Source organism: Brachyhypopomus gauderio, chromosome 12, assembly GCF_052324685.1.
Source record: "Brachyhypopomus gauderio isolate BG-103 chromosome 12, BGAUD_0.2, whole genome shotgun sequence".
Taxonomy (NCBI): domain Eukaryota; kingdom Metazoa; phylum Chordata; class Actinopteri; order Gymnotiformes; family Hypopomidae; genus Brachyhypopomus; species Brachyhypopomus gauderio.
Genome location: NC_135222.1, coordinates 10548594 through 10572488, shown reverse-complemented (window position 1 = coordinate 10572488; position 23895 = coordinate 10548594). Strand labels below are relative to the sequence as shown.

The 23895-nt window shown below is 38.8% G+C and overlaps 2 protein-coding genes across 2 annotated transcripts; both read right to left on the bottom strand.

Annotated features, from left to right (window-relative positions):
- Nucleotides 1-1194: 1194 nt before the first annotated feature.
- LOC143528448 (mucin-5AC-like) lies at nucleotides 1195-3235 on the bottom strand. The gene is made up of 2 exons (XM_077024148.1): nucleotides 1351-3235; nucleotides 1195-1253 (listed from the first exon to the last, which is right to left on the bottom strand). The coding sequence occupies exons 1-2, from the start codon at nucleotides 3233-3235 to the stop codon at nucleotides 1195-1197; spliced, it is 1944 nt and encodes a 647-aa protein (XP_076880263.1).
- A 4354-nt stretch (nucleotides 3236-7589) lies between these two features.
- On the bottom strand, nucleotides 7590-19808 carry LOC143528447 (mucin-5B-like). Its single transcript, XM_077024147.1, has 28 exons — nucleotides 19790-19808; nucleotides 19413-19466; nucleotides 18836-19097; nucleotides 18602-18716; nucleotides 17395-17485; nucleotides 17018-17136; nucleotides 16688-16904; nucleotides 16283-16411; nucleotides 15891-16008; nucleotides 15527-15665; nucleotides 14835-14945; nucleotides 14330-14399; nucleotides 13983-14120; nucleotides 13671-13835; nucleotides 13489-13583; nucleotides 13243-13369; nucleotides 12854-13106; nucleotides 12714-12766; nucleotides 11998-12098; nucleotides 11732-11883; nucleotides 11062-11200; nucleotides 10838-10948; nucleotides 10205-10384; nucleotides 9849-10088; nucleotides 9612-9768; nucleotides 9387-9515; nucleotides 8022-8172; nucleotides 7590-7593 (listed from the first exon to the last, which is right to left on the bottom strand). The coding sequence occupies exons 1-28, from the start codon at nucleotides 19806-19808 to the stop codon at nucleotides 7590-7592; spliced, it is 3639 nt and encodes a 1212-aa protein (XP_076880262.1).
- Between the last annotated feature and the right edge of the window lie 4087 nt (nucleotides 19809-23895).

Below are 23895 nucleotides of genomic sequence, written 5' to 3'. Positions count from 1 at the left end.
AACAGAGTACTCTAATCTCATAGTCAAAGCACTGCTGTTGAAGACCCTGGTTTTGGTTCAGACATATCAATCCATTCTGTGCATTACAGATCACTGACTGACCTAGCTGTGAAAGTGGCAATGCAGGGAAGAGTTTTGCTCTGCACTCCACTTCAGTTGGACTGGAACAGATGTTAGGATAAATGTTACTAATCCTTTTAATGGGTACTATTTCACCACCATTGGGACCTGTTGTAGGAGGACCAAAGTCCATCCAACCGGACCATTTGCAAGACTTGGTGCATCCTCCCGTTGTTGGGGTAGGGGTTGGTGTTGTTGTAGAAGTTTGAGTTGTTGGTGTTGTTGTAGTTGTTGTGGAAGTTGGAGTTGTTGGTAAAGTTGTTGGTTTTATTGTTGTTGTTGATGTTGGTGATGTCGTAGTGGTTGGCGTCGTAGTTGTTGTAGGACTTGGACCACTTGTTGTCGTAGGACTAGGGCCTAATGTTGTTGTAGGAATTGTTGTTGGGCAATTTGTTTCACAACAGAGTACTCTAATCTCATAGTCAAAGCACTGCTGTTGAAGACCCTGGTTTTGGTTCAGACATATCAATCCATTCTGTGCATTACAGATTACTGACTGACCTAGCTGTGAAAGTGGCAATGCAGGGAAGAGTTTTGCTCTGCACTCCACTTCAGTTGGACTGGAACAGATGTTAGGATAAATGTTACTAATCCTTTTAATGGGTACTATTTCACCACCATTGGGACCTGTTGTAGGAGGACCAAAGTCCATCCAACCTGACCATTTGCAAGACTTGGTGCATCCTCCCGTTGTTGGGGTAGGGGTTGGTGTTGTTGTGGTTGTTGTTGTGGAAGTTTGAGTTGTTGGTGTTGTTGTTGGTGTTGTTGTGGTTGTTGTTGTGAAAGTTTGAGTTGTTGGTGTTGTTGTGGAAGTTGGAGTTGTTGGTAAAGTTGTTGGTTTTATTGTTGTTGTTGATGTTGGTGATGTCGTAGTAGTTGGCGTCATAGTTGTTGTAGGACTTGGACCACTTGTTGTTGTAGGACTAGGGCCTAATGTTGTTGTAGGAATTGTTGTTGGGCAATTTGTTTCACAACAGAGTACTCTAATCTCATAGTCAAAGCACTGCTGTTGAAGACCCTGGTTTTGGTTCAGACATATCAATCCATTCTGTGCATTACAAATTACTGACTGACCTAGCTGTGAAAGTGGCAATGCAGGGAAGAGTTTTGCTCTGCACTCCACTTCAGTTGGACTGGAACAGATGTTAGGATAAATGTTACTAATCCTTTTAATGGGTACTATTTCACCACCATTGGGACCTGTTGTAGGAGGACCAAAGTCCATCCAACCTGACCATTTGCAAGACTTGGTGCATCCTCCCGTTGTTGGGGTAGGGGTTGGTGTTGTTGTTGTTGTGGAAGTTTGAGTTGTTGGTGTTGTTGTTGGTGTTGTTGTTGTAGTGGTTGTTGTTGTGGAAGTTTGAGTTGTTGGTTTTGTTGTTGTTGTTGTGGATGTTGTTGTTGGTGATGTCGTAGTGGTTAGCGTCATAGTTGTTGTAGGACTTGGACCACTTGTTGTTGTAGGACTAGGGCCAAATGTTGTTGTAGGAATTGTTGGGCAATTTGTTTCACAACAGAGTACTCTAATCTCATAGTCAAAGCACTGCTGTTGAAGACCCTGGTTTTGGTTCAGACATATCAATCCATTCTGTGCATTACAGATCACTGACTGACCTAGCTGTGAAAGTGGCAATGCAGGGAAGAGTTTTGCTCTGCACTCCACTTCAGTTGGACTGGAACAGATGTTAGGATAAATGTTACTAATCCTTTTAATGGGTACTATTTCACCACCATTGGGACCTGTTGTAGGAGGACCAAAGTCCATCCAACCTGACCATTTGCAAGACTTGGTGCATCCTCCCGTTGTTGGGGTAGGGGTTGGTGTTGTTGTGGTTGTTGTTGTGGAAGTTTGAGTTGTTGGTGTTGTTGTTGGTGTTGTTGTTGTAGTGGTTGTTGTTGTGGAAGTTTGAGTTGTTGGTTTTGTTGTTGTTGTTGTGGATGTTGTTGTTGGTGATGTCGTAGTGGTTAGCGTCATAGTTGTTGTAGGACTTGGACCACTTGTTGTTGTAGGACTAGGGCCAAATGTTGTTGTAGGAATTGTTGGGCAATTTGTTTCACAACAGAGTACTCTAATCTCATAGTCAAAGCACTGCTGTTGAAGACCCTGGTTTTGGTTCAGACATATCAATCCATTCTGTGCATTACAGATCACTGACTGACCTAGCTGTGAAAGTGGCAATGCAGGGAAGAGTTTTGCTCTGCACTCCACTTCAGTTGGACTGGAACAGATGTTAGGATAAATGTTACTAATCCTTTTAATGGGTACTATTTCACCACCATTGGGACCTGTTGTAGGAGGACCAAAGTCCATCCAACCTGACCATTTGCAAGACTTGGTGCATCCTCCCGTTGTTGGGGTAGGGGTTGGTGTTGTTGTAGAAGTTTGAGTTGTTGGTGTTGTTGTTGGTGTTGTTGAGGTTGTTGTTGTGGAAGTTTGAGTTGTTGGTGTTGTTGTAGTTGTTGTGGAAGTTGGAGTTGTTGGTAAAGTTGTTGGTTTTATTGTTGTTGTTGATGTTGGTGATGTCGTAGTGGTTGGCGTCGTAGTTGTTGTAGGACTTGGACCACTTGTTGTCGTAGGACTAGGGCCTAATGTTGTTGTAGGAATTGTTGTTGGGCAATTTGTTTCACAACAGAGTACTCTAATCTCATAGTCAAAGCACTGCTGTTGAAGACCCTGGTTTTGGTTCAGACATATCAATCCATTCTGTGCATTACAGATTACTGACTGACCTAGCTGTGAAAGTGGCAATGCAGGGAAGAGTTTTGCTCTGCACTCCACTTCAGTTGGACTGGAACAGATGTTAGGATAAATGTTACTAATCCTTTTAATGGGTACTATTTCACCACCATTGGGACCTGTTGTAGGAGGACCAAAGTCCATCCAACCTGACCATTTGCAAGACTTGGTGCATCCTCCCGTTGTTGGGGTAGGGGTTGGTGTTGTTGTGGTTGTTGTTGTGGAAGTTTGAGTTGTTGGTGTTGTTGTTGGTGTTGTTGTGGTTGTTGTTGTGAAAGTTTGAGTTGTTGGTGTTGTTGTGGAAGTTGGAGTTGTTGGTAAAGTTGTTGGTTTTATTGTTGTTGTTGATGTTGGTGATGTCGTAGTAGTTGGCGTCATAGTTGTTGTAGGACTTGGACCACTTGTTGTCGTAGGACTAGGGCCTAATGTTGTTGTAGGAATTGTTGTTGGGCAATTTGTTTCACAACAGAGTACTCTAATCTCATAGTCAAAGCACTGCTGTTGAAGACCCTGGTTTTGGTTCAGACATATCAATCCATTCTGTGCATTACAGATTACTGACTGACCTAGCTGTGAAAGTGGCAATGCAGGGAAGAGTTTTGCTCTGCACTCCACTTCAGTTGGACTGGAACAGATGTTAGGATAAATGTTACTAATCCTTTTAATGGGTACTATTTCACCACCATTGGGACCTGTTGTAGGAGGACCAAAGTCCATCCAACCTGACCATTTGCAAGACTTGGTGCATCCTCCCGTTGTTGGGGTAGGGGTTGGTGTTGTTGTTGTTGTGGAAGTTTGAGTTGTTGGTGTTGTTGTTGGTGTTGTTGTTGTAGTGGTTGTTGTTGTGGAAGTTTGAGTTGTTGGTTTTGTTGTTGTTGTTGTGGATGTTGTTGTTGGTGATGTCGTAGTGGTTAGCGTCATAGTTGTTGTAGGACTTGGACCACTTGTTGTCGTAGGACTAGGGCCAAATGTTGTTGTAGGAATTGTTGGGCAATTTGTTTCACAACAGAGTACTCTAATCTCATAGTCAAAGCACTGCTGTTGAAGACCCTGGTTTTGGTTCAGACATATCAATCCATTCTGTGCATTACAGATTACTGACTGACCTAGCTGTGAAAGTGGCAATGCAGGGAAGAGTTTTGCTCTGCACTCCACTTCAGTTGGACTGGAACAGATGTTAGGATAAATGTTACTAATCCTTTTAATGGGTACTATTTCACCACCATTGGGACCTGTTGTAGGAGGACCAAAGTCCATCCAACCTGACCATTTGCAAGACTTGGTGCATCCTCCCGTTGTTGGGGTAGGGGTTGGTGTTGTTGTGGTTGTTGTTGTGGAAGTTTGAGTTGTTGGTGTTGTTGTTGGTGTTGTTGTTGTAGTGGTTGTTGTTGTGGAAGTTTGAGTTGTTGGTTTTGTTGTTGTTGTTGTGGATGTTGTTGTTGGTGATGTCGTAGTGGTTAGCGTCATAGTTGTTGTAGGACTTGGACCACTTGTTGTTGTAGGACTAGGGCCAAATGTTGTTGTAGGAATTGTTGGGCAATTTGTTTCACAACAGAGTACTCTAATCTCATAGTCAAAGCACTGCTGTTGAAGACCCTGGTTTTGGTTCAGACATATCAATCCATTCTGTGCATTACAGATCACTGACTGACCTAGCTGTGAAAGTGGCAATGCAGGGAAGAGTTTTGCTCTGCACTCCACTTCAGTTGGACTGGAACAGATGTTAGGATAAATGTTACTAATCCTTTTAATGGGTACTATTTCACCACCATTGGGACCTGTTGTAGGAGGACCAAAGTCCATCCAACCTGACCATTTGCAAGACTTGGTGCATCCTCCCGTTGTTGGGGTAGGGGTTGGTGTTGTTGTGGTTGTTGTTGTGGAAGTTTGAGTTGTTGGTGTTGTTGTTGGTGTTGTTGTGGTTGTTGTTGTGAAAGTTTGAGTTGTTGGTGTTGTTGTGGAAGTTGGAGTTGTTGGTAAAGTTGTTGGTTTTATTGTTGTTGTTGATGTTGGTGATGTCGTAGTAGTTGGCGTCATAGTTGTTGTAGGACTTGGACCACTTGTTGTCGTAGGACTAGGGCCTAATGTTGTTGTAGGAATTGTTGTTGGGCAATTTGTTTCACAACAGAGTACTCTAATCTCATAGTCAAAGCACTGCTGTTGAAGACCCTGGTTTTGGTTCAGACATATCAATCCATTCTGTGCATTACAGATTACTGACTGACCTAGCTGTGAAAGTGGCAATGCAGGGAAGAGTTTTGCTCTGCACTCCACTTCAGTTGGACTGGAACAGATGTTAGGATAAATGTTACTAATCCTTTTAATGGGTACTATTTCACCACCATTGGGACCTGTTGTAGGAGGACCAAAGTCCATCCAACCTGACCATTTGCAAGACTTGGTGCATCCTCCCGTTGTTGGGGTAGGGGTTGGTGTTGTTGTGGTTGTTGTTGTGGAAGTTTGAGTTGTTGGTGTTGTTGTTGGTGTTGTTGTGGTTGTTGTTGTGAAAGTTTGAGTTGTTGGTGTTGTTGTGGAAGTTGGAGTTGTTGGTAAAGTTGTTGGTTTTATTGTTGTTGTTGATGTTGGTGATGTCGTAGTAGTTGGCGTCATAGTTGTTGTAGGACTTGGACCACTTGTTGTCGTAGGACTAGGGCCTAATGTTGTTGTAGGAATTGTTGTTGGGCAATTTGTTTCACAACAGAGTACTCTAATCTCATAGTCAAAGCACTGCTGTTGAAGACCCTGGTTTTGGTTCAGACATATCAATCCATTCTGTGCATTACAGATTACTGACTGACCTAGCTGTGAAAGTGGCAATGCAGGGAAGAGTTTTGCTCTGCACTCCACTTCAGTTGGACTGGAACAGATGTTAGGATAAATGTTACTAATCCTTTTAATGGGTACTATTTCACCACCATTGGGACCTGTTGTAGGAGGACCAAAGTCCATCCAACCTGACCATTTGCAAGACTTGGTGCATCCTCCCGTTGTTGGGGTAGGGGTTGGTGTTGTTGTGGTTGTTGTTGTGGAAGTTTGAGTTGTTGGTGTTGTTGTTGGTGTTGTTGTGGTTGTTGTTGTGAAAGTTTGAGTTGTTGGTGTTGTTGTGGAAGTTGGAGTTGTTGGTAAAGTTGTTGGTTTTATTGTTGTTGTTGATGTTGGTGATGTCATAGTAGTTGGCGTCATAGTTGTTGTAGGACTTGGACCACTTGTTGTCGTAGGACTAGGGCCTAATGTTGTTGGGGTAGGGGTTGGTGTTGTTGTGGTTGTTGTTGTGGAAGTTTGAGTTGTTGGTTTTGTTGTTGTTGTTGTGGATGCTGTTGGTTTTGTTGTGGTTGTACATTCAATGGGTGTACAACATTTGGCTTTTATTTCATAGTCAAGACATATGAGAGCTTGATATTTATTCTCACAAACTAGACCAGAGTTATTACATGTAACCTTTTGGTCTAACTTTGATAATGGCACACCTGGATATCGTACTGCTTGACATTTGACTTCAACTGGTTTATCACATACTTTATATCGTCCCGATTTAATTATATTTTTTATTGTTTCATTGTCGCCTCCATTTGGTCCATATTCAGGATAGTCGACATTCATCCATGTTGTCCATGAACAGACTTCACAATGCTGTGGTATTCCGGTTGTTACTTTTGTTGTAATTGTTGTTTCCTGTGTTGACACTGAAACATGAATAAGTAACATAGCACTCAACACGTTTTATGCGGCTACATACTTATATAAACTATATTTCCTGAGATCAACCCCCTTTTAATCTTTTTTGGTCTTGCATTTTTTGGTTACTTGTTTTTGAGTGCAACCATTTAAGTTACAGCTTAATGTTTTAAATTGAGGATGTCGATCTCTGGAAGGGAAAAAAAGTACTTGGAATGAAGTTCAGGGTGGCTTTTGTTTTGCAGTAGAAAGCCAAAGGCCATTTTCTATAAAACTTATAGAGTTTCAGGGTCAGATATCTGAGAAATATATACATAAAAATTTATGTCAGAGGGGACATTTGGAGTATATGTATAAAGAATTGCAATTAAAATTAAACGTGGTTCAACAAAAGGCCAAATGAATAGTGTCATAACATTATGTTGCCTGTATTGGTTAACACTATTGCTACATTTCCTCAGGGTTGCCAACTCTCACGCATTGAGCGTGAGACACACGCATTTGACCGTTTTCACACGCTCTCACGCCACACTTCCGATATCTCACGCCGAAAAAAAATATCTAGTTTATTTACCTCTGATCCATATTCAATGAGTTACTACTAATTTGTGTCCATTTTACGCCCCCCCCCCCCCCCCCCCCCCGTCAACAACTTACGCTCCTTTGTTAGAACTTCTATGTTCTAACTTCAGTAATATGCTGAATATTCACAATACATGTATCTCAAATAGTGGCACTTACCTGGTATAGTTGTTGAAAAATTAAAAGTAGTTGCTGGTGTAGGTGCTGTTGGTGGTAAAGATGTAGGGCAAGGGTATATATTTCTTCCTATTTTTCCATTTTCTTTACAAATAGCTATGATGCAGTTGCCAAGCCCATCAGTAGTGTTGTAGATTGTGTGTCCATATGGATAGCTTTTTCCATCATATGTACAGGTGCAAGCTGCAAAGTCAGAATTAAAGTTAGATCTTAAAAACCAGCAGTTAACTGGTACATAGACAAGACGTATATAGACATACAAACAACCCTCAGGTGGGCAACTCCCTAATAGGCCGTGCTACCTGAGGTACGAACACAACGCAAACAACAACAAGACCACATAGATTACTGATGTTACTGAGGGGGGTGGCTTACAGGTGGCCTCCGTAGAGTAACAAAAGAGAATTTTGAAATATCACTTACCTGTTATATCTGTTTTGCAGTTGATTTTCATAGAATTGCAATGGCTTCATGCAATACAAAAATTAAAAAAAATGTTTTATTTAAAGATAATAATAATTACATTATTTTTATTTAAATTATCTGTACTAATCAGTAACAATATTTTCCATCACCATAATAACATATCTTGGACAATAGTTAACTAAATGCATCCAATGTAAAATGCAATTCAAAATCCTTCATGCTAGCTTATGTTCATGAAATAAAAAGAAAACAAAAATGTAATAAGTAATTAGTAATTATTTTCTGGTATCAAGTATAAACATACCATATCTGACAGTTTTCTGTGGTTGGAACTTCCTGTCCATTGCTATAATGCTTTCCTTGTTTGTCATAGCAGCCACAATTTTCCTTTACAACACATTTCATTGTGTCCTCATCAAAATATGGTTGACCAGCAGGACAAATGGGATAACAGCCTGAAGAAATAAGTCCACAAATATGTTTACAGAAGTGTAAATTATCATTTTAGTGTGTAAACAGCAAAATGTTGCTTTTCTACCTCAATAGTTTTATTAGTTGCAACTTAAACATTAGATGCAACTGAAACCAGTCGCATCTAATGTTTGTTATACAATTATTTTATCATACAAATTTATTTTATAGGCATGTAACAAATACTAGAACATATTATTAACTTATATGTAAACATTGCAAAATAAAATGTATTTGATATGCATAAAATATCAAATATGATGCAGATGTTTGGGTTGATTGTCATGTAATGAAATGAAATGGCAAATACATTTAGTACCTCTCTTTGGAAATTTGTATTATGTCCCTTATAAGACCATTAGCAAACTGCTAAAAACAAATTTTTATAATTTTTATTACATTTTATGCTAACAAATGTAAATTGCATAAGGATTTCTCCAAATCAATTAGCCAAACTGAATCAATTACAAAACGTAAATATATATTACATTTTAATTACATTAAAAAGGTTCTTTTTAATAGCATTAGCTTTTATAAAAATGTTTTGTATTGCAATATTTTGTGGGAATGTGCAAACTTTAATATTTAAGTATTTAAGTGTTATTTTGACATGATACCTCAACATTGATTGATTGATTGAAAGGAAAGAAAGAAATTTAAAGAACATTTTTTTGTAACATTGGTTAGTAAAAAAGCATAATGTAAATAATATAAAAATGAAATTCAGTTTAAATAAAAAAAAACACTGTTCATTGTGGTTAACTGCCCTTGCTATTAACAGTCAGCTGCATAATGTCTAACATTTGACATAAAAATGAGTTACATTTTTGAAAATATGTTTAGCAAAAAAATGTATTTCTGTTACATACGTAAAAATTGTAATTTACTTAAAAGCCTATATCAGTGGCATAGTTAACATAGTGGCATAAACACATGGAACTGTCATAAAAGGTAAAATGGGATTTCGACCCCATTGGTTTATTTTTTATTTTTTGCATTAGGTTTTACAAAGTTAATAATAGCTTATTTTGTTTCTCTTTCTCTCTGTTTTCTTTGGTTGCAATGATCAATTGATCAGAGATGATTCTTGATTAAACGGGATAACAAATTGTACAGATCACACATTAAAAAAATAAATGGCACCTTTCACTTTCAGTTACATGCTTGCATATTAAATTAATCTAAAACTATTGCATACCTTCTAGGGGTGGTATCTGACTAGAGCAGTTCCCAGTGGGGTTCCTGCAGGTCTTCATACAGGGGGCACCACAAGGTTGGTAGTGCCACTCACACTCATCAGGAGGGTTGTAGTAATCACAGAACAGTGCTGGAAGAACGACAGCATTTTAACTTGAATAGATTTTTTTCAAATATTTTTTTTGTTGTTGTCCAGCAACATTGAACATTCAATTAAGTGACTCACGGCAGATTTTAGGGGTTCTCCAAGCAACACAGACTCCGCCCTCATTACAGGCTTCTGCGTATGCGGCTACAGCAGTGCAGTAACACTCACAATCTCCACCCGTATCACAAGCACACGTATCTCTGACACAAGCATCATAAAAAGGAGCTGGATCCACCTTGTCAGGAAAATGCATAAATTAATAATAGTTTAAATGTATTAAAAACTCTGCTAAAACTAGTAATTAGAATAACTTACTTGAGTATGGCAGGTTGTAAAAACTTCGCTCATGATGATGCTACATTGTTTCTGAGCCCAAGCTTGTCGGTACAGGTTATAGAAACAGGGGTTGCTGATGCTGTTAGCATCAGGGCAGCTTGTAGACTCTTTCCAGCTGTTTCCAAAATCTAAGGCATTATTTACTACTCCTTGATTTCTTAAGGTGAAGTCATTGTTTGCATTACCATCATAATTTCCACAGAGGCCACAAACATCACCCTGTCATGAGAAATCAAAATAACTCCAAAGTTTAGAAATGTTGGCAGAGTAGAATAATTACAAGAATTGTTCACCTTTTGGTTCTGTTCTACTTTACTATATGAACATATATTCACCTTGTATTCTGGACTCAGCTTAATGAAAATACTGGTTTTTTGGTCCCACATAAGAATAAGGCCATTTTTTGCCTCAATCACCAAATAAACACCCATGAACATGATCTGGTATGGAATTTCATCTGCTCCATCTCTCTGGACAACGTGATAGGCTCCATCCGTTAGTATGATCTCATTACTCTGGAAGAAGAAAATGAGTTTGCCAGTTAAGTATTTAGTGTCACTACACTAAACACTAATTGTATAACACAATATGCAGAATAACAGTGTGACGCTCGAAATATGAAGCAAGACGAACGTCGATCTGTGTAACACTTAACGTTTAATGTGAACAAATAAACACGTGAAGCTCCGTGCGAAGTGCAAACAGACAACACACCTCTCACACAGGCACGAAACTTTAGACAAAGACGAGCACAAGACACTGCGTGAACGTACATTAAATAGGTGATGAACACAAACCCTCGTGATCTCGAGACAAGGCACAGGTGCGACTACGAACACGCTCACAAACAACCCACACCCATGGAACTACAAATATGGACATAACGACACGCAGACAACGTAGCGGCACGCCCACAGGGACGGGTCCGGAGCTGTCACCGTGACAAACAGAAGTAAGCCAACTCTTACCCCAAGGAAAACCTTGACTGCCTTGGAGCAGGTGGTACCAGTGGTTCCACAGGGAATGTTTTCAGTTATGACTCTAAAAGTGCCACTGGTATTGCTGTGACCACAGTGATCCTAATCATGCCAAAAAGAAATGTATGTGAATTGACATGAATATCACAAGTAATTTAAAAGAAATTACTAAGATTACTAAGTGTAACAGTTGTAAAAGTTTTCTATGTACTTACTCTGACAAGGGTATATTCACAGTTTCCATCAAAAATGTATCTCTTGCCATCAAATGTGATGTAATGTCCATCACCATAAGCTGCACAGGTTCCATGGCACAAGTCATTGGTGCACTGCCATTTCCTGTCTTTGCATGTGCTGCATTAAAAATAGAAAGAAAAACTTGGTTTTTGTACTTTTGTATATTTTGAAAAAAAGTTCTGAAATATATACTAAAGCTATAAGGTATAAATGTTTATAGGCAATTGTAATGAATGTTTTGTAGTATTAAGTATTTGACTGATTCCAGTGAATGCAGTTTTAACCCTTTTGTTCAGAAGTCAAGCAATAACTACATTGCCACGGTCCACCCCTGACTACTCCATCAGATTTGTCTGTGTGCGTATATGTTTGTGGGTGTTGCTTGTCTGTGTACATGTTAATTTGTGTCATTAATCTCACCTGTTTCTTGTCTTGTTGGAGTTATGCATTGCACTTATGTCTTGTTAATGTAAGAGTATTTAGTGTGTGTTGATGTGTTCATTACTTGTCTTTGTTTAATCAAGTCCCATGTTGTGTGTTTCATGGCAAATAAAACTATATACTTTCAACTTCACTTTCAACTCGGCATCCTGTTTTATCCCTTGCATGTTACATCACAGATAAATATGAAAATTAGGATCTCTTTACCAGGTATTGCAATCAACATTGATGGTATCTCCAGGCTGGTAAAGAATACTGTTATGAACACAAGGGCAAAGGTCCTCCTTGATGCAGCCTCCTTTTCCATCAGACAAAAGCCCAGAGGGACACATACAGCCTGAGATGCACTCTGTGCTGATCTATTGTGGAAATTTTTACTCTTAGGACACACACTTCACATGCACACATTGTATTTATAATAGCTATGTCCTTATTATTATGGCGTGTCAGCTACACGTAACACCATGACTCACACAGGCCATGTCCATGGTGTTGCAGCTCTTCTGGCACTCAGAGCCTGAAGCTCCTGGGGCAGCACCAGAGCAGTTGAAGAATACCATTGGTGAGGAGCAAGCTGAAGATAAATTTAGCATATGTGAGTGATGAGGTTTCATACCAATCACTTTACATGTTTTTTTCTGATTCTGATTATAAATTTATATTTATCCTATAGGTTGTAAATATTTTTTGTGGCTTTTCTGTAATTACAGCTGTCTAATCACTGTCTTGTGTCAGCCATATAATGTGTGTACTTCTTCTATTTCCTGGAAACTGCATGAGGTCTAATAGATGTTGTTGCTGGATGTGTTATACCATGAAATTAGCTGAGCTAACTTTTTTAACATACTGATCACTCATGCATATGCAAAATTAACACAAATTAACAAATCTGCTTACAAAAACATTTGCTTTGTAAGGGGGAAATTTTCGTGCTTGCTGGAAGCGTCATTGATTAAGTTGTAAGAAAACAAATACCCCTTCATCCTAGAAACACTCCTTGTATGTATTTATCTGTAATAACTTTTTTTTTCATTTCACAGATTTTAAATCACAATTATGTTTTCATGTAGATATATATAGAAAAGGGATGTGATGGCAACAAAATGTTTCAACATATAGTATGGGTATTAATTCTGAAGAAAGCTACATTTCATTTTAACTATAGATATTAAATTGTGGAAGTACTCACATGGCACATCAGGGGAATGTCCGATGCAGCTGAGTTTGCCATTCTTGCAATTGCTGAAACACAATTTCATACATTTTTAAGGTAAATTAGCCATCAGTTCACACTCAAAAAGGTATAGACACTGTCCAAACATGCCATACCACATGGCCCCATCCTTAGTGATGACCTCTCCGGGAGGAATCACTGCTCCTTTGTAATAGCAGGAACATTTAGCTGGTGGAACACATTTCCCCTCCTCATCCAAATATGTTCCATGAGCACAGATGCACCCATCCACAGACTCAAAAGTGATTGCACAAGTGAAGTCTGGGTCACTGTGGCAGCGGCAGGACTGGGTACTGTTTTGAACGTCATAGGAGTAGACCATGGTGTTAGGGCAAGTGGCATATTTCTCTGTGAAGAAGAAATACCCAGTTTAGTAGCAACACACTCTGGGCATATCCATCCCAGCTATAATGGTAGCAGTGAACAATGTTATTGTTTATAAATGTTTATATCTGTGATATGAAATCATTGATCAGTAACTTACTACATGCTACATTCCTCCAGCCATTGAGAAGAATCCCTTTAGAAGCACAAGCGTGAGTGTATGCAGAAAGAGCGGCACACATGCAGCTCTCACTGTTCTCACAATTACATGTGTCATACATGCAGTTCTGCTCGGACAAGCAAACAGTGAACATGATTAGGTCAAACCCTTCCTAACCCTACATCCACAGGAAATGTACATACACGTGAAATATTTATACTAAACCAACTATCTACTGCAGGGTACCTTTTGGTAGATATCTGGGCTGATTTCACTGTGGCAAGGAGCAAAGACACCATTAGGGTCTGTCAGCAGTGAACACCAGAGCTGGGCATATTTCTCTGTAACCAGGAAAGGGAGATATGTTTATTCTAGTATATGTTGAAACAGTATTAATGAAACTGATGACGTCAAACATTGAGATGTACCATTTTCCAAGCTAAGACTGCAGGGGTTCTCAAAGGTGTTCTTCACTTCAGGGCAGTTAGCTCTGGTCCTCCAGCTGTTGGCAAAACCTACACCAGTACCCTCACGAGATCCACACATGGTTGTGAAATCATCACTTTGGATGTTGTTATAGTTTCCACAAAGGCCTAAGAATAGTGAAAGACGATCAGTTGACAATATTCAATATAAGTAATGGTTTTGTTATTTAAAGTGTTCACTTTTTAAAATATATAATACTCAACCACATACAGCAGTTACATGAAAAATATATAAATAGTGGGCATCTAACATACCCATTACATTTTGCTTGTGAGTCACATCTACAGTTATGTAAACCTGCATAACAGGTATAAGCTGGATCTCTATCTGAAGTCCAAAAGATGTCTGGACAATGATGTAAAAAGTGGTTGGCCTGAAAACATTCACACCCGCTGTAGAGAGGAAAAAAAGGTAATTATGGACAGTTTACCATCGTATAACATGAAATTTTAACCACATAGTTCATTGTTAATCAGCAATTGTCAACAGTACAATATTCATCTATGCACCCCCCTCCCCTCACCCAAAAAGGAACCATTTGTGTACTTTTCATTTAGAGGTATCAAAAATAATTTTAATTAAATTTTTTATAATTACCGACCTGTAGAAATAGGCAGCTGAGAAAAGATTCTGTTGACAAAGACTTTTCCATCAGGCAGGATGTTAAATACCTGTAAAATGATAATGCCTATTTAGAATGACAATAACATAAAAAGGTCCTTAAAATGCATGCTCTTGAAAGGACAGAGTTTGTAAAGAAAATAATGGAGTGATGTGTGTGTGTGTGTGTGTGTGTGTGTGTGTGTGTGTGTGTGTGTGTGTGTGTGTGTGTGTGTGTGTGTGTGTGTGTGTGTATGCATGCATGCATGTGCACTTGCTCATGTGTAAGGGAAAAGATGCACATGCACACAACATCTGTGAAATCTCCAGAGGAATCTTTTCTCTTTAAAATCAGTGTTTTAATTTCAGGACAAAATGGTCAGGTGAAGTACAACAGGAAGCTGATGGCTCTTAGCAGCATCTCAGTATTTTTTATTAGTTCAACATATTCCCCAAGAAACACCCATGAAGCTATAAAAGTTGTCATAGCTTCTTTTATATATTACCGTAATGCCTGAAGACAGAGCCAGAGTAACTCCCTTCAGGCAAGTCTCTGTATCGGTCAGACCACATCTCACCAGGTCTCCTACAACCGTGAACTCTGTGCCATTGGTTTGCTAGGAGAAAACAAATAATTCCAGTTGTGAGTTAATGTAGAGACAGCATGCATTTAGCATGAAATGGCATCAAATTAAAACATCAAGGTCAAAATAAAAAGTTAATGAATGAGTCCTTGACACAAGACCAACAGAAGTAAAATTGTCAAGGAAACTGAAAATGATATCTGTGTTTCATGGCTGAGATGGAAAGATGGCATGATCCACAATAAGAAAGCAAAGCTCTTGGCCACTACCCCATGAGAAAGAACATGAACGTGAGATGTGATAATAATAAGATGTGATAATAACAATATAACAATAATGTTATGCACAATCCCACAGACATTGATTTGTCATAAATATTAAAGTATTTTAGTGTGTGAAAGTAAAGCTCAGTTTGGAATCTATTAAAGAACAATATGTTTGGTTAAGGAAGATCTCAAGCAGCAATAGGCTCTAATGTTAATGTTCATCTATCATTCCATAGATTTTGCGTAATTCCATTAAATACACCTCCTGTGCACCAATGAAAGTTTGTAATTGCATTACCACAATTTAATGTCACTGACATCATCCAAAAATATGACAGTTAGACTGACCTTGGCGAGGATGTATGTACAGTCACCATGGAAATTGTATGTCTTTCCATCAAATGTGGTAATGTGAGAGCCTCCATCCACAGAACAGGTCCCAGGACAGTCTGTCTCTTTGCATGTCCACTTATTAGAGGTACATGTGCTACACAGAAAGACAATATTTGTTTTTACAAATATTTACTTACAGGTCACATAGAGAAATTTTTGTGTGTGTGTGTGTGTGTGTGTATATGTGTGTGTGTGTGTGTGTGTGTGTGTGTGTGTGTGTGTGTGTGTGTGTGTGTGTGTGTGTGTGTGTTAATTACATGCTCATAGACATGTAATCAGCAGTAATTAGAGAACAAAAAGTTGGAAGTGTCTTACTTACCATTCTTTACAGTTGCCAGTGAAGGACTGACCAGGATGATAGATTTTTCCTTGGTGGGAGCAGGAACATTGTGTCCTCTCAATGCAGCCTTTACCAGTGAGGTCATCAAACACATAACCTAGGACAGAAAACAATATTTAGTAATTTGTATAAATTAATTTGAGGTGAAATATAAGATTACGTATTTGCATTAGAATACTAAACAAAGTAAAACTAATTCAAAGCAATTTTTCACACGAGTTAGTTAAACATTTTCAACAGTGCTGGTATTATGTATATATGTAATAATTATCCCTGAAACCATGAAAGATGTTATTCTTAAAAAGACTGCAAAGTAGTATGATTTTAAGAATGTTATAAGTGTAGTACTATTTTTCAAGCAGATGGTATACCTGCAGGACAGAAACATCCATCAATGCAGTGATCCTCACAAACATGACCTCTGTCAGGATTAGAGCAGGTGTTGATGCAGGGGTTCCCACACTCCTGGTGCACCATGTTTTGGTGAGGACATGTTTTGGCTGTAAAACAGGTATTGTCAGTTCATTATTAGTGAGGCATGCCTTTTAAATATGTGAGGTATTGGTATCGATGGGAATGGGAATGCACAGAAAAGAGAATCACAGGCATCAACCAGTAGAACACAACAGCATTTGAAATGGCATTGCTTTAGAAAAACTTTGTCAGTGCTGCATTTGAATTCAGACAAACCAACATCATCATCAGCCACTACACTGTATGATTCTTATGTGAGGTGAAGCTGCAGTTTGGCAATCGAAACATTTGGTAAGACTTACGGCAGAACTGTTCTGTCCTCCATTGGCTCGGTTTCCCACCAGCATGTACACACTGGCGAGAGAACTCTGAGATGGTGCTGCACAAGCAGAAAGTGTTGGAATTATTGCTGCATTTGCACATGTCTGATTCACAAGCCTTGATGAAGAAATCAAGGGCCACAAGGTCTTTGCAGCTACTGAAGGCTGGTCCTGAGAGCAGTTGCTCACACACTGAGGTCTATAGACATCAGAAGACAAGAATGCAGATTATACAACTGAATTTTGCAATGCAATGAAAGTAAGAAATGAAGTTTACCATGAAGTAAGAAATGGAACTATGACAAACAGTACCAGTTTTGTGCAGTTTGCACTAGGCTTCTCTTCTGATGAAGGGGCTAATGCAGTACAGCTCTCAGTTGGATCATCCATCTTTGCAAAGTGTCCATATTCAGATGGAGATATCTCATCACCTTGATGTTTCAAGAGAAAACATCTCATAGTTGTCATTGTTTCATCTGACTCTTTAAGCACTACCATCTGAAGGTTTAAGGTTGCTGTTCATGGACTGCTATTCATAAACAACAACATTTTACATGTACAAATTTCACTAATGCATTCTAATGTATTATAAACTGTATAGCTAAAGTTTGATGAGGTAGACCATATTAGTCAATATGACACATCAAGTGTCACTATGAATGTCCTTATTCTAATCCCAGAAAACCAACCATTTTTGATGAACTCATTGTAGAGTTGGACTCCGTTAAAATCACCACAGAGTCCACAGGTCTGATTTTTGTATTTGTTGTCCAATTCAACCTGGAGAAATAAACAAATGCAGGATTATATATTTATTGCAAAGGGTTTCCCACTGTAAAAAAAAAACTTCAGAAGGATAATCCACATTTAGAACCTAACAATCTCCAGTTTGCTGTTTAAAGTTGAAATTACCACCCAATCAGTAATCAGTATGTCGAATATCATGAAAACATTACAGCTACTCTTTTAGTTTCATGAAGGACAATATTTTCTCTATGCAAATTGTTTTTCTGTTCAATGTGTTACAGAAGAATTTTTAAGTTGTGCATTTCAAAGAAAATAGATATACTCCTAGCATTTTAAAATCCTTCAAAGAATCACAATATGTAGCACTATATTTACATTGTAGTATTTTGCCAGCATTGTGGAACCTCTTGTCAAGTAACTGTGCAAGCATAAAGCTCATGGGACATACCATTGTCATCCTACGTGGATGGCGTGACATTCTAATGGCGTGCCAAGCCACAATAGCCTAAAAACTAGTTTATTTACACTAGTCAGCAGGTGATTTATCATTTATCAGGAACGATTTTGTGAATATGGTCAAAATAGATACTAGGGATTTCTGTTCATTATGACTGTACAATGACTTACTGAAGGCCTTAGTGCTAAATACCTTGGCCAAAGATATGAATAAGCCATTGTTATTATTACTGCTTTCTTTTCTTCTTTTATTTGAAATGAACCAGACAGGAAATAAATACATAGCATACAGTTGTAGCATACATAAGTCAACATGCCTTTGGCCTTGAATTTTTTTTTCAACATTCAAAATCAAATGTAGACTTAAATCACAACTTTGACCTTATAGTATCATGGTTTGAAGTGTCTGATATGCACAAATAGATATCCCTTACAACATTGCGTTGTCTTGAAAATCATAATTTTACATGGCTTACTTTGATAATGTAATTCTTGAATCTCTGCATTAACAGCTCTTGGTTTAAAAGGTCATTGAATATTCTACCAGAAAGACTAAAAACTTCACAAGCTCCTCACAATATAAATGGCTTAATAACTATATACAATGAATCAAAAACAGTAACAGTATTCACTGCATAAGTACACATAAAACCATATTTCTGGGTAATGCTCCTCCTGTGATTTTCTACTTACCATGAGTGCATCATCCCCATTCCACAGGACCACAAGTCCCAGCTTGGCGGTGACTTTAATGTAAGAGGGATTTTCCTCAATGAGTACTCCAGAGTGGCTGAATGGCAGAATCACCCTGTGGAAAATGTACATTCACTCAGAACTGTTTCCATCTACCAAAGGAGGCACACTGACCATCACCTAAGACCCTTAAAACACTCAATGAACACCTTGGCCCTTAAAGACACTACTCACTCATGGCCGTCCACTATGACAGAGCTATTGGTAAGCTCCACTGTTGTGCCGTCCAGTTTCATGGTGATCTTGCTTATTGTGGGCTGGTTGTTCACCACTTGCCGTCTCATCTGAATGTTAAAGTCTTCATAGGTGGCACCACATTGTGAGGTCAAGATGTAGTTGCAGGTTGATGGCAGCTCGAAGGTGTCCCCGTCAAATGTTTTGAAGTGGTAGTTACCCCATGTGCTGCAGACCCTTTCATTGTGAGCAGGTTTCACACCTGGGACACCAAAGATAATACACTGAAAAACTAAAGAAAGGAGCATGCTAATGCTATACAGCATGTGTTCATAAACTCTGACAGATGCTGTTGACCTTGACAAAAGGGCTTAAATACCCTTGCTGTAATGAAACATTTATTTGTTCATTCAGTTAATAATCCTATTACATGTATTCCATTATTCTCCATCAATCTCTTTTTAAGTAGTGACTTATTTGCTATATAATCATAAAGTGACCTCTGTACAATTAAGATCCAGGAATCTCTCAGTAGTACTTATGGAGTAATTATCTTTCAGAAGGACATGTGACCCACCTGCAATCATGGATATCTTGGACATAGGTGGAATGATATTGACTTGTCCATCTGCTGTTGGAGAAAAGTGAACAGTGATTCTTGTGTATTTACACAAATATTAATGTACTGAACCCCCTAATACCTTTCAAGGACCATTATTCATTAATCATTTATTTTATGAAATTCACAATAGAAGGAGGAGAACTGGAAAAACAGGACATAAGTTTTTCCAGTGGCTCCACATTGCTCAAACAATTCAGCCACCATACAAAACTTCAAATTCATAGTATTGCAGGTTCACAAAATTGTTGACAATGAACAACTGAGACAGAGTACCTGTTAGGAAATTACATTATTCTACCTGTTTGAATGGTGCTTAATCCAATGGCAAGTACCACCCATCTGATCATCCATGTCGGTATCTCCCTATATTTCCCCATGATGGTCCTGTGGGTTCACTGACAGCCCACAGGTGTTTGAGATCAGCACTTACCTCTGCTTTAGTATTTATACCACCTGCTATTGTGTGAAGGCCAAGGAGGGGCATAACCTGGCTCTCTACCAACATGTCAAGGGCTCCCTGATATTAATGTACTTGACTCCTTATAAATTCACAATTTCACTGACAATTTACAAGATTAATCATTATTACTTTTTATAAAAAATATATATACTTATACTTTGGACTATGAAGAAATTCATCAGTGTTTCAAGGTTTCAGATAAAATTGGGACATCACTAACATCATCAAAATTTATGCTGGCTTTATTTCTGGAAGACATTATTAACATTTTGTACATTTCTCAATTAATTGAAGAATTCAAATATTTAAAAAGGTTCCCATGGCATTTTTAGGAGAGTTTGTGTCATTTATCTTTGACTCATTCTGTGCACACACATGCCTGTGCAGGCGTCTACCTGTAAAAAGATTAATTGCTGATTGTCTCTCATGACTTCACACTGTTGTTGGCATTGTTATACATATCTCTAACATCAAATTTACACAAAGAAATTAAAAGCTAGTTATTCAAAATGAATAAAACCATATGTATCCTTTTGCTCTGTCACACAAAGTATGCCTCTTATCAGTAAAGTAGTCATTGTTCTAATATACACCCTTTCAGTTGGATGGCTCAAGTAACAACTCGGTACAACACTTTTCTTTCAATTTGAGCATATCTACAAAAAGTTATAGGTTTTCTTAAAAGTCTCCAGAATTAATGTCTTCTGTAAGGGATTCTGTGTGTGTGTGTGTGTGTGTGTGTGTGTGTGTGTGTGTGTGTGTGTGTGTGTGTGTGTGTGTGTGTCTGTGTGTCTGATTGTGTGTAAACAAATCCAAAGTTATTTGTACCTAAAAAAAACACACACAGAAAACACAATTATGAACTGTATGAAAGAAATATTTACTTACTGATAAAAATCTGAACTTAAACAGACTGAAGAAATCAGAGGCTTTTGAGATGAAGGTTTTATGCATTATATTAAGTATTCATGTCACGTTGAGGACCCCGGCCCCTCCCTTTTGGGCGTGTGTTTACGTAGTCTACGTGCATCGTCTGCGTCTGTGGATATTTCGTGGTGATAGCTATGTCATGTGATAATCCGTCTCACCTGTGAATCGTCTCGTAATCACCTGGGGTTAATGTGGTTTGTCTATTTAATGTGCGCTCGCGCAGTGTCCTGTGCTCGTCGTTGTCTATAGTCTGCACGTTGTGTGCCTGTGTTTGTTTTCTGTGCGCCATTGCGCTATACTTTACAAATAAAACGTGTCGTTTGGACCGGAGACCTGGACTCGTGTCTCGTCCTTGCTCCAGCACCCCAACGTCACAATTCAATTAAAGACCTATTCAAAGAAAAATCTAAACATGAATTTCAATTAGAAGTTTTTGGTGCAATTTAAACTGCTTGTTTGTTTTTTTGACTCATATCAAATTCACATGTGCCCTTAGGTCTCTTATCACACATATGTAACGCCACAGAGATTATATATAATATACAATTCACCTTAATGGTATACAGCTGGCCTTCAGATTTTTGGGCAGTGTTGTTTTCTTTCCAATGAGCACAATGCTCTTTAACAACTTTATGTATTTATTTTATCCCTTTAGATCAGCGCTATTCAACTAGCGGCCCGCGGGCCAGAACTGGCCCTTTCATGAATTTGTACTGGCCCGCGGCCCATCTCCCCATAATTAATAATAAATATTTGATTTATGAACCGCCGTAAAAATAAATAAAATTTTATTTGCAACATTTTATGCTCGAATTTACATTTGCCACCCCCGTCAACAATTTACGCTCACCATCCCCCCCGTGACAGTATTGGTATAGGTCTGAAATTTGTCTGGCCCACTCTGCCAAATCTGGCCCGTAGAAATATATAGTTGAATAGCCCTACTTTAGATCTAAAACAAATTTGGGTCTAAAACATGTGCATTGTTGACATACATAACAGAAGTATTTGATTTCACCTCAAGAACTATACTGACAAGAACCATACTGATTCATGAAGATCAATTGTTGGATTTTTTCTGATGACTACAGACAGAAAAGGTGGATGGTCATTTAACAAGGATGGATGTCAAAGAGAAACCCATTTTTCCATAATTTCTCAGGCATATGAATAATAAAAATAACAAAAAGAAACATATGCAGCAGCTGGATGATCTTGTGATGATGACTTAAATAATGAATTTAAATAATGAATTTTTTATATTCCTTGTGGTTGCAATTGGGTCCAAAAAAATGAATGAATTTAAAGGTCCAAGACAGGTTTAGCTTAACACCTTATTAGTGTAATGGTGGCAGGGAGGGGATGAGAGGCAAAGGGTTTCTTTGATGGTCGTTATTCCCCATCAAACAACATACACAAAAGAATACAATAATCTGCATAATTAACATATCGATAATAGCATATCAACTGTAATAGACTAAACAATAATAGACTAGCAGCAAATATGCGCAAAGTAAGTGCTATAGTGACAGCGTAGGCATGGAGTCTGTTCTATCTCACTCGCCTGGATTAATGTCCAGTGACAACAAAAAGTACCTGTGGGCTTTAAATAGTGCTGAGAAGTGGCAGTTAATAAAGAAACATAAACCAGGTAACGAGGTGTTGATGAACGAGGGACTGGTTGTCATTAGGGATGTGTGTGTGTGTGTGAGTGGGCATGCCCTTGCTTGACAGAAGGCTGATCTGACGTTCCACTGATATAGCGAAGACTGTTAACACACAATCTAAGGGCATAAAGTTTGTACTTGTGTGGTGAAGTGAATTTTGTGTATACTAAGTTCATAAGAAGAATGTGCTCCATGTGTTGGGGTGTTCCTGGCAGTACAAACGAAGGACCATGTCCAGTTCTTGAATGACTTGTTCTGCTTGACCATTGGCTTGTGGATGGTATCCAGAGGTGAGTCTTACGGTGATGTTTCATTTACTGAGCAACTCAGACCACAACTGGGATGTAAAATGAACCCAGCTGTCACATACAATGTCCTCCAGAAGGCCAAACTGCCAAAAGTCATGGCAAAATAAGTCTGCAATCTTCAGTGTGGTAGGCAACCTTGAAGTGTTATTCTCATCTGATGGTGGCAGGTCTGTCAGAACATTAACGGCCAAGTGAGACCAAGGATCATGTGGTGTAAGAAGGGGAGCTTTTTCTATGTGCACAGTCCACATTGGGGTCGACGTGTCGTACAATGTCCCTGTGCATTACCGGCCACCAGTATGCAGGACTTAAAAGATGGGCTGTGTACGCTAATCTAGGAAGCCCAGCGCCCATCGATGTATGTACTCCAGTGGGGAACCGTCAGGGCCCTCTACGCCCTCTCAGAGGGCCTAAAATATTCTTAAAACATAAATATATATAATTAATCCAATTTTTTAATCTACTTACAGTTTGAAAATCGACATCTAAACAATTACAAAAATATATGCAAATAAATTATTCACCCATGTCTATTCAATCTGTGTTGGAAGGTGAGGGGTTAAGTGGAAGCCTGTGATCCTGTGTCTCCCCCTATCAGGACTGTGATGCCCATTGTTCGATAACAGAGGGCCTGACAGTTATAATTCAGCACAATACCAGTTTCAAATGACAGTAAAATTGACCAATCATATCTTCCCTCTTAGTGGGCGGGCTTAACTGTATGATAATTTCCGCCCACTGTGGCAACGCTAGCTGTCGTTAGTACCACCGCTAGCTAGTTTCGATTCAGTCCTTTGATGTCCTCGTGCGCGTTGTTTACATATTCCACTCCTGAGGAACACGGAGCTGTTAACCTTTATTTGTTGGAACCTTATTTTGCTTAAGAAGTTATCTAGTACAGATATTATTGTTTATTACGTTTCTAAAGCTGTACTGTCATCTCAGATTTTTTATTTATTGCAGTTAATTAGGAGAGGAAACAATTTTTTTTTCGGGGGGGGGGGGGGGGGGGGGGGGGGGGTGAGAGCGGGCCCAGGTTTAATGGTCATGGTTCTTTACTGATGTACTCACAT

Excerpts from the sequence above, each read along its gene's own strand:
- LOC143528448 (XM_077024148.1), bottom strand. The coding sequence starts at position 3,235 with ATGACGCCAACTACTACGACATCACCAACATCAACAACAACAATAAAA. Across the intron at positions 1,254-1,350 it reads CAAGTCTTGCAAATGGTCAG|TCCAACTGAAGTGGAGTGCA; the intron begins GTTGGATGGACT and ends CATCTGTTCCAG.
- LOC143528447 (XM_077024147.1), bottom strand. Across the intron at positions 15,666-15,890 it reads ACTGGCAACTGTAAAGAATG|CACATGTACCTCTAATAAGT; the intron begins GTAAGTAAGACA and ends CTTTCTGTGTAG. Across the intron at positions 14,400-14,834 it reads CTCTGTCTTCAGGCATTACG|GTATTTAACATCCTGCCTGA; the intron begins GTAATATATAAA and ends ATCATTTTACAG.